Source organism: Gekko japonicus, unplaced genomic scaffold, assembly GCF_001447785.1.
Source record: "Gekko japonicus isolate JY-2015 unplaced genomic scaffold, Gekko_japonicus_V1.1 scaffold70, whole genome shotgun sequence".
Taxonomy (NCBI): Eukaryota; Metazoa; Chordata; class Lepidosauria; order Squamata; family Gekkonidae; genus Gekko; species Gekko japonicus.
The window spans coordinates 708627-719488 of record NW_015167529.1 but is presented as its reverse complement, the minus strand read 5'-3'; the positions used below and the strand labels follow the sequence as shown (position 1 = coordinate 719488).

The 10862-nt window shown below is 41.7% G+C and overlaps 1 protein-coding gene across 1 annotated transcript; it reads right to left on the bottom strand.

Moving 5' to 3' along the window:
• Positions 1-211: 211 nt before the first annotated feature.
• Positions 212-9740, bottom strand: F3 (coagulation factor III, tissue factor). Its single transcript, XM_015413323.1, has 6 exons — positions 9423-9740; positions 6704-6818; positions 4784-4971; positions 2600-2781; positions 2283-2442; positions 212-357 (listed from the first exon to the last, which is right to left on the bottom strand). Exons 1-6 carry the CDS (start codon positions 9499-9501, stop codon positions 212-214), a joined length of 870 nt encoding a protein of 289 aa, XP_015268809.1. The 5' UTR covers positions 9502-9740.
• Positions 9741-10862: the final 1122 nt, after the last annotated feature.

The window sequence follows — 10862 nt, the reverse complement described above, 5'->3', positions numbered from 1 at the left end:
AAAAACAGTAGTATTTTCAGTGTATTTGTCAGCTAACATGTTATCAGTTCTCATTGTTGACGTTGTCAAAACAAAACGTAGTGTCAAATGTACCAACACTGTTTCACAGAAACAGCAAATGTTCCTTGATTTAAGACTAGTGCTCCCACAAACATAGGAGGTGTCCTTACAACATTATTCAGCATTAACAGTCTTGTGGGGTTTTTTTGCCTTATGCATTCAGTGGAGCATTCTCTTTTTCCTTTGCAGCAGCTTTTAACTTTTTGCATTTATAAGCAACCACACATGAAATAATAAATAATATGAAGATGCCAACCGCTGCAGCTCCTATTGCAATAATTCCTTCTGGTTCAAAATCTGTCAGAGAAAGAAAAGAAATGAAAATACATTTAGAGGTCACAGGTTTTTCCCCATATAACTGCTCTTGGCTATTCTATGATAGCCTTCTCTCCCCATCTTCTCCAAAATTAATCTGGATTCTAATTCTGAAACATGTTGAATAATTCTCCCCACAGGTTTAGAACCAAACTATCAAAGCAAGGAGGCTTGCCTTGCTAGGGTATTCACAGGACTACACTGTTCACATATAAGTAATGCAAGAGTGGACTTTATGGCAAGCTGAACTCTTGTGTTTTACTTTCTACTCTCTGTTCCTTCAGCCACTTTTCCTCCCAGCCTGGCACTGACAGAATATGTGAAGAGCTGGGGAGAAGAGTGATGGAGCACACTGAGGTAGGGAGGAAGAGGAAAAGTCATCTTCCTTTGATGGAACCCTTTTGCTGTAAACAGTAGACCCTCCACCTTCAATTTATACCGGAATGGGGTAGGCACATGAACAGAAAGTGGTGTTGTTCCTCCTGCTACATCTATATTGGTCCTTAATCCCCTCTGGAATAAGGAATCACTCAGTTAAATGTGATGTATCTTCTAAAACCACCATGTACATTTTTACATACTTCCCCCCCCCTCCATTGCTGTAAATGTGTTGAATTGTAAACTGTTAGAGACAGATTACGCCAGGGGTGGCCAAACTGTGGCTCGGGAGCCACATGCGGCTCTTTCACACATATTGTGTGGCTCCTGGAAGGGTGGCTGGGGAAGCAAAGGGGAGGCATGCCTCCCTGGTTGGTCTTCCTTTCTCCAGCCAGTGTTCCCCTCCCTGGGTAAGCCTGAGGTGGAGGGAGCAGAGAAAGAAAGCAACTTTAAATGCATTCTCAAAGCACACACATCCCTTGAAATCCCTTCTCCAAGTGAAGCCAGCTGGTGTGGAGGCATGGGGGGGTTGGAGAAGACATTTACAATTGAAGTTGTTTTCTTTCCACCTCTCCCCCTCCCCATTTAATTGCTTTCTTTCCACCTCGCTCTCTCTTTTCCCCTTCCATCCTCCCTTCCCCCATCCATTTACTTTCTTTCTACCTCATAGACAAATATCATTAGCAAACAATTAAATACCATTGGACAAATAAATATATTATCAATATCTTTTTTACTCCCTTTGAGTTTATTTTTGGCAGTCTCATTTAATGTTAATAAAAAGCAAATTTGCATATATATTTAAAAAAACACACGTGTCTGCAATATTTGTTCATGTCTTGCGGCTCTCAAACTTCTGACGTTTATTCCATGTGGCTCTTATGTTAAGCAAGTTTGGCCACCCCTGGATTACGCATTCTAGAACTATTATGCAATCAAGCCATTTAAGACTGTTCCCCTTCAGGAATAAGTGGGGGTTAAAATCAAATTGTGCTTGTCAAAATTAGCATATCAGCAAGAAGGACTCTAATTCAGCATTCTTTCTGATGAATCTATGTTCAGAGAGGGGTTTTCCCCCCTTTTTACAAAGGTGAGTTTCTAAATAATTCATACCTCACTTTGTATTCTGAATTATTATTATTAATTTAATTTATAGCCCGCTCTCCCAACAACCAGCTCAGAATGGTAAAGCCCCCTCCTAAGAATGTGATATTTCGGAAGATGTATTTAGGATTGTTAGGTAACGTAAAATAAAATATTTTCATAGTACTGAAGTAGGGATTATTCTCATAATAGGGGAGAGAGTTTGTCAAAGACTATCATTTTGGAAAAGAAAATTGGTGCCTGACTATATGCACCCATATATAATTTCACAGCTTGGAAAATGGCAAAAAATTAGTGCACTCACAGTTCAATTTGCACATCAGTTACACTAGGAGGTGTTATGGACTGAAATTCAACCATAAGATTTTGAAGCAGAAAAAGTTTATGCACCAATGGCAAAGCTTATTGCATTATCCAGTACATACCATCCAATGAGTCCTTGTCTATTTTGGTACATCTGTCAAAGCTTTTTTCACTTTTACGGTTCTCTGTTCGTGACAAAATAGTAGCCTGTACATAGAAGCAGTAATTCTTCCCTTTGTCAACGTTGACTTTAAACTCATTGCTTCTTGTCTTTGTTTCTTTCTACAAGTATGCAACAAAAAAAGTTTCCTTGAAGTTACATCTGCAACAATTCAAGCTTTTAACACTTATTACAAATTGTGGAAATTCACAGTACAAATGAACTTAAAGCCCGAAAGATTACTAAAGAAGGAGACAAAAGAAGATCTTAAAAACTCACCCTTCCTGTACTTTTGTCTTTCCAGTAGTATAGTGTATATTCCAGGTCATCTGTGAATATATCCCTTATGCTTTTAAAGCTGGAATTTTGAAACCTGTAGGGTGTTAATGGATCTTCTATCACCACTTTCAAAATATCATGTTTTTGTTCAAAATGTTTGACAGCTGGCCTTCCAATCAGAGCTAGAAGAGACACATTTTCTTAATTATATATGAGAAAGGCACAAAATTAATTCCTAACGCGTTACCAAGACATGTTAATTTTTCAGTACTGGGATTTAAATTACTTTATCAAAGGTACAGTTGGATGGATTTAGCCAGTACTCAGAGTCGGATCATGAGACTTGCAGTACAATCCTAAACTGTTACCCCTTCTAAACCCATTCAAATCAATGTACTGTATCTCTCCTTAGGATTGTACTGTTAGTGTTATAAGCACATACAATGAGGCACCTGTACAGACAGCATTTTTGCAGCTGGCGTGGTGTAGTGGTTAAGAGCAGTGAACTCTAATATGGAGAACTGAGTTTGATTCCCCACTCCTCCATATGAAGTCTGATGGGTGACCTTGGGCCAGTCACAGTTATCTCAGAACTCTCTTAGTCCCACCTACCTCACAAGGTGCTTGTTGTGGGGAGGGGAACAGAATGGCAATCGTAAGCCACTTTGAGACTCCTTAAGGTACAGAAAAGTGAGGTATAAAAACCTACTCCTCTTCCTCTCTTGGTACAGGATCTGAGGAGGGGGATAACTACCATAATCGCAGTCTATATCCTCCACTATCACCACTACCATGTTGCTCAGGAAGTCTTAAATAAGCCTAAATAAACAAGATTCCCATATGTATGGATTATGCAACTGTAGCCTATGCATGTAGGCCTCTATGCAGGTGTTTCAACCTGCTGCTGTAGTCATAATCTCTCTGTCCAAAAACCTCAAAGAACATTTGCACAAGGCTATGGCAATGCAAGGATATCTCCACAATGGAAAGATAACATAGGTATGATGTTTACACTACAAATCAGCATGCAGCATGCACAGGTTCATGAAAAATTGTAAATATTTCCCTCTGGGTATGTGCACACAAGCAGACATATGCACGCAGTCTCACCATATGACAATTTATCACATTAACAGCAACTATTAGTTAAATGTGTAAACTTCATCCATTGGGAATAAGATGACACGAAATCTGTTTTGTGGAGTGATGGCCATTGTAGGACATCTAAATTGCCTCTTACTGTTGGAGTAACGAGTGGTTGGCATGCACAGGTGAGCTCACCCTTAGCTGCTACCCTCAGTCTGGAGATTCTATGCAAGCAGCCAGTGGGGGAAAAATAAAGCCTGGTGGGTGAATGTGTAGTGTTCATGGAAGCCCAGGTTATGCTTTTATTCAAACCTGTTCACAGAAAAGTAGTGGGTTGCTATTTCAATACAGTGTTTACAATCAATTGAGAAGAATGTTTCCAGAGATCATATTTACTCCATCAGCCTTACAACCACTGTGGATTAAATAAGCTATCTGGACTGCATTACATTTTGCCATCTCTTTACATAAACCTATAAATGCACTTTTAAAATTATGCATCCAATCCAGTGAACTGCATTGTGTCCTACGGGGGTGAGCCGCAAACTCCAAGATAAGGTTTCTCAGAATATCTATCAATTAAAATTCTAAACTGCAAGATCGTCTTGAGGACAAACTAAATATGCAAAGACCAGCCTTGGAGGGGCATGAGTGGGGAACTAGATCTGGAAAATAACATGTGTGAGTAAGGAGTTTTAGCTACCTTCTTCTGATCAAATGGCAAGTACCCCCATAGTTACATTTCAATGTTTAAAAAAGCAAATTGGGGGAATCTAATTATGGATTTATCAAGTAAGTTGTAGTTTGTCCCTTAACAATTAATTTCAAAATGCAAAACACAACCAGTGTGCCTTCATAGTAGACATCAGGTGCATGGACAGTTCTCAAGAGGGCGCTCTTTGTCAGTCTTTGAAATTACTGCAGAACACGGTCGTTACAAACACAAGCTATAATACTAAAGACATTTTCCTGGGAGAAAGGTCCATTGACTAACATGGGATTTACTTCCAAGAAGACCTGCTTGGGCTTGTTTCCACAGTCTCTTAATGTATGCAGAGAGTTCCATGCTGTGCAAAATGTATAATTTTTTAAACTTACTTTGGACGTATGGTATGAATGTTGGAGAGACTGCATATGGAGCGTCATCGAAATCACTATTGTCTCTTAGTGGCACTTCAGACAGTATATGGGCAGTGTATATATCTCTTGCATTTTCTAGCAGGTAAGTAACATCACATTCTGTCTGTGCAGAATAAACACATGTTTTCTTCCAATCTGATAGACCTCTGTAAAATGGAAATGTGTGATTCAGACAACAACTGTAACATTTGTAGAAAATAAGCAGGTGTGAGCCATGTTCAGTGAACTGTGGGTGCCTAATTTTTTTGCCATAGCTTCTATTTAAACCACTTTTGTATCATCATAAATCAGATCATCATTTGTAAGGTGCCATTAACAAAGATCTGCAATGATGTCTGGCTGTGAATTTATAACATTTTCAATAACTTCGCATCAGTAGGCTTTGGGGGTTGCCCACCTTTTTATAATTGCTGAATAATGAAAAATATTTCAAGTTCCTTCTCTCCCCATCTTCTCCAATATGTTACCAAGATTATGGTCTGTTCTAGGACAGAATAAGTCTAGGAAGAACTCCAGATATGAAACTAGCAACTAACCAGCGCAAAGAATAATCCTATTAAATATAAAAGGTGCAATTTACCAAATACTTATCACGTGTAACCTCCTTCCATTTCACTGAGCAATGTTTCAGCAAAGTAAACAGACAATGCATAGTGGCAATGCTTGATGAACTGTAATATCTAATCATACATCATATTCTGGATAAGATCAAAAATAAACCCTATAAACAGGTGGTGGACATTCCTTACATATATCTGGTAGTAAGTCATTTAGCTTCTACCTTTTTAAAAACAAAAGTAAAAATAGTATTTTAGGTCTGTCGGGCTTCATCACCTGCCTAGTTCGACTGTGGCCTGGAGGCATTATAAAAGCAGGACTCTTGAAACCTCTATAGAGTCCAAAGTCAACGTCACTTTAGCGGCAATTTCATATGTATTACAGTGCATATCAGATGGTCCGGATGTAGGCATTCCTGTTCAAGGAGGAAGCTGACTGAGACCTCACTGCAGCAGCTGAGAACCATCTAGTCTGGGGGTTTCCTCCCTCTTCTTTTTGCAGGTATTTAATGTGGGTGGGGCCACAGGCACAAGCCACTCCCTACCCCACCATTGACTTTCAGCCCAGGGCTCACAGATTGGGACCGTAGCTCGCCATACCTGGACCAGCCCAGATTCATTTGTCTGTTTTGTAATTTGGAATCTCCCCCCCTCCCCTTTTCATAAGCTACTGTGTGTCCCTTGTGTGTGGATGGGAGGGGGCGAGCAGCCTAATATGCTCAAATAAAGAAGATATGCACCAGTACAAAGCCAATGTATCGTGAAATTGTGGATTTGCATCCTCATGCAAGGTATAACATCACTTAATTTAGGGTCAAATCCTATTTGAATTGAAATTGAAGACAGGTGGACAGGTCATGGAAATCAGAAAGATTTTTTTACATAGAGAGGATAGCTCTTTCTAGACAATTTCTTTCTGAAGCACAAAGGAACAGCTCAAATCAAATAACTTCTCCACACATTTTGCATTTGAGTGAGATTTTTGGTTTGTTTGTTTGTTTTGCCTTGACATTAACAGTTCAGTCCAATTCAAATTAACCTAAAATCCCAACATTATCATCTGAACATTTCAATAAAATTTACTCCAAAGCTGTCCATCAAACTGCTACTCATATAGAAGTCAGTCCTAATGAAACTTGTGGTGGCATTTTTATTTCCTACATTCTTTTACAGTGCAATCCTAAACAGAACATCATTCTCAGCCTTAGAAGATTATAGCTCTACTTAGGGTTGTGCTATTTGTTTTTCAACCATTAAATAAGATTTTAAGTCAGTGAAGAAAAGAAAAAACAGAAAACATACATCCCCAAATGCAACTTACCCAGCTATTTCAACAGTGTAAACATAATTGGCTGGCTTGGGCTCCCATTCTAGTATCGTCTTAAAATTGATGGATGACCAAGTAATATTAACTGCTGTCTGTATGCTGGAGTTGCCTTTAAACACAGAATTGAAAGAACCAGTTTTAGTCCAGTGATACACAGCTATTCCTACGTATTACAATATTTTGAGTGTACCACAAATGACAAGGTGCACCTGAATAACAGACATATCAGTTTCATGTCCATTTAATTTTCAAGGCTTCTCCCAAAGAACCTTTGAAATTGTAGCCTAGTACTGAGAAATTCTGTTAGAGATCCCTCACACAAGACTACAGTTCTCAGATTGCTAAAGAAAATGTAATGATTGTTTTAGTGAGTTTGTGTTTTTAAGTGCAGATACACCCCAAATATATCCACAAGATTATGTTTGAGAGAAATGTACCCAATTGCTCTCATAGCCACTGTCATGGCAAATCCTTTCTGAACACTGAATATTCATAGAGCACTTGCTTTCTTCTGCTCCAATTCAAGTTGGATTTCTTTTTCATGCATTGCATTTGTATTCTCTTCACAAACACAGGTATGCAACATTGCCTTGTTCTGGGAATCATGTGTCATTTCCTTCAAGTCAGGTCTTAAACCTTTTATCCTACCACAACCAAAGCAACTAATAATTGGCTTCCCAAGGCAACAAGTGGAAACAATGAGTGAGATTTTGCTCATTCTTTAATAGCAGCCAAATTTCAATTGCTATGTGGTGGTGGGGGGAAAAAATTAGCTAATTATGAAGCGCTTAAATCTGCAACTGCATTTATTTCACTGTGTATATACAGTCATTTCATCAGTCTTGATCTAAGAAGGTTGTTTTTTTTTAAGTAATTATATACGGAAAAGTATATACATTCTTTTTAAAGGTATCAGTTAATTGTAATCCTCCTTTCAATCTTTCTCTCAATGTTAATTCATAGATACTATTTCAGAAAAAATGTATATTATGAGAATTTCTTATAACAAAACTATATTCCATCCTAGCCATAACTTTATTTAAAAAAAACTTACATTGTTAGTTACACACAATATCCTCAACAAAGCAGGTGACATTCTGACTTAATTTCTTATAATACCGGTTTACATGTAGGATACACTGCTTAAAATATAATTTTAATCATTTGTTTTAGAATACATTTGCCAACGCTTATCATAAACTAAAATAAAGGCATAGGAAAAATGCTAGAAAAACTAAGGAGGAAGTCTTAAGGGATAAAAAGTGGCTTAAGCATTATAATTGGATTTTTAAGGTACACGTAGCCCTACCTAACAACCTAACAGTTGCCCTGGGATGAAAAATATAATAAAATTTTATCACAAAAAGGCAAAACCCAGTATCCTAACACTTTCATTAGGACCAACTGAAATCACAATGCACCAAGTTAGCTTTAGAGAGCAGATGGAATGGTTACAGGAACAGAATGGGTATCAGGTAATTATAACAGTTCCAAACCAGTGGAATGCGGCAGACACATGAGAACTCTCATAACAGGAGACTCTTGTACTGTTAACGTTTTGTTAACTGTTCAAGACCAAAACCCATTTAACAAATTTAACCCCCCCCCCCAGATATCCACTTCTGAGAAGTCCAAACCAATCAACTCATCATAAATGTAATAGTACAATAACCATGGCATTTCATGGTAATGTATATTCTGATCCTTATTATAGGCAATAAATAACTTCAGAGAAGAACAGGTCAGAATGCCCACCATCAAGACATTCTAACCAGTCAAATGCACATTTCAAATTAATAAATGGAAATGTAGCCATGGGTCACAGGGCTTTCAAGGAATTCATTTCAGTGCTTGTTCTGGCCAAATAAATGGTGTTGGGTGTGTTTTTTACAGACCAGAACACTTAAGATATCCAAGCAAATCAAGTTCAGGGCTACATAAAGATGATCCCATGAGCCACAAAAACCTCCAAAGAATCCATGTTCTGGGTACTTCAGGAAATAAACTAATTAGGGGAAAAACTAACCAAGTTTTGAGACACATCCGCATACATAACACCAAGAAGTCATGGCCAGCCAGCCAGCCCCTTTCCCAAGTGCGTTCCAGGCTGTATGCTGCAAACGTATTTATGTGCAGAGTAGTCCCTTAAATGTGGATTCTTTAGAAGTTTAGTTCTTGTACCCTAAGCCATCATTATGGTCCTGAATGAATTCTAGCTGGAAGGCGTTGATACTGCGAGAGCCGCCTCGCTCTCTGACACACTCTTGTATTTGCAATAGTTTCTTTTTATGGTAGTTCCGGCGTTCATGCACACAAACCCACACAGCCCTATTTGGAAAGAGGCGCCTTCGTAGAAAGTAAGCAGAACGCGTCTCTCCTCAGAGGAAAATCTGGGTCTTATTTCCGAATAAGTGTGTTCAGAATACTCTCTTTGCAGGAAAAAAACCTTACAGCCTACACAGGGTGATGTACTGGAAAGGAAAGGAAAGCACTTCAAATTCGGCTGGAGTAAATCCTAGGTGGAAAAGCCTCGTCGTCCCATTTTGGCCAGGGGGCAGACCGCGCGGGAAATACTGCCCCATCCAATGTAAGCGGGAACCTTGAACACTAGCATTTCATTTCGCCTCCAGAGCGCAGTTCTTCCAAGGCAAACTAATGAGGCGGCGCAGGTAGCTCGTTCCAAAGGCAGGTAGCTCGCGCCGGCCACACTCACCTGAGCTGGGTCGTAGCTGGAAAAGCAGGGCGCACAGGAGCAGCGCTGGGCTACCGGAGGCTGCCGCCGCCGCCGCCATCCCACCTAGTGCTGGAAAGGAGGTAGTAGAGAGGGCGGAAAGCTGGTGCTGGGGGTGCTCAGGTAGACAAAAGTGTAAAGCCTTGTCGAGGGAACTCTGTGAAGGAAACGGGGATGCGTCGGTTTTATAAGCGCCAGCCCCCAGGAAAGTCCACCGCGAGCGGGCAGACAGGGGCTGGCGAGAGGGTTGAGTCACTGGCTGTGATTCAACTCCCACGCCCGCGCTCCACCGAGCCCTTCCTTCTCTCCTCCTCCGGCGCAGGACTGGGGAGGCCCAGGTGAGCCGGCAGGACGGCGGCTTCTGCCACAGGCAAGCGAGACGGGAGAGGGGCGAAGGGCTCCGAGCCCGGCGGATGGGTAGGGATGGACGAGGGCGGAGGTGAGCCGAAGACGCTTAGGAGTCACGACCGTCCCCGGAGGGGGAAGGGAAGCAGCGCGACTCCCTCCCGGCCCCGCCTTGGTGGTTTGTTTCCGTAAGGGGCTGGAAAGGACACGACCCTGAAGCCACGGCAACTGCAAGCTCGTTGGGAAGGAGTGCGTGGGATTAACACAAACCCAGCCAGCCTCGTTAACATGTCCGAGCTGGGGAAGTCTGCTGAGTGTCTGCCCAGACCCGGACATTAAAAGAGGGGGGGGGATGCACGTGGGACGAAGAGAGTGGCAGATGCCGTCCCATATAGTCTGTTCCTACAATATTCTGGTTTCTTTAACATCATCTGAAAGGGGAAGGAAAAAGCCTATGGGATGTTTAAGGTCGACGTAATTACAACACATCATTTACACGCTGGCTAAAGGATTAGAGACAGAGCACCCACAAGGTTTAATGAAACCACCAAACTTTATCGCTACCATGAAGCTTGGGGGGGGGGGGGCGAAACATTCCCCCACCTCCCTGAGCCCCATGGTGGTGGACTTGGACTCGTAGGGGCAAATTCCACCTCTTGCCTGTGATGTCCCAGCAGCGTGATGTCAAAAGCAGAGGTCATTCTGGCTCCCCCAGCTCTCAGGAGGGGCTCTTTAAAAAGTTATGGCCGCCTGTGTGGGGGGAGGGACAGGGTGAAACGCTCCCTTGCCTCCCTGAGCCCTGGGGTGGTGGCCTTGGACTCGTAGGAGCAAATTCCACCTCTCGCATGTGATGTCCGAACGGCGTTGCTGCTTGGACATCACATGCAGAGGTCATTCTGGCTCCCCCAGCTCTCGGGAGGGGCTCTTTAAAAAGTTATGACCGCCGCAGCTGTTCTCGAGGGCAGCAGCACTGCCCGCGTAGGGGGAGGGGCGGGGCGAAAGGTTTCCTTGCCTCCCTGAGCCCTGGGGTGGTGGCCTTGGACTCCTAGGGGCAAATTCCACCTCTCGTGTGTAGGG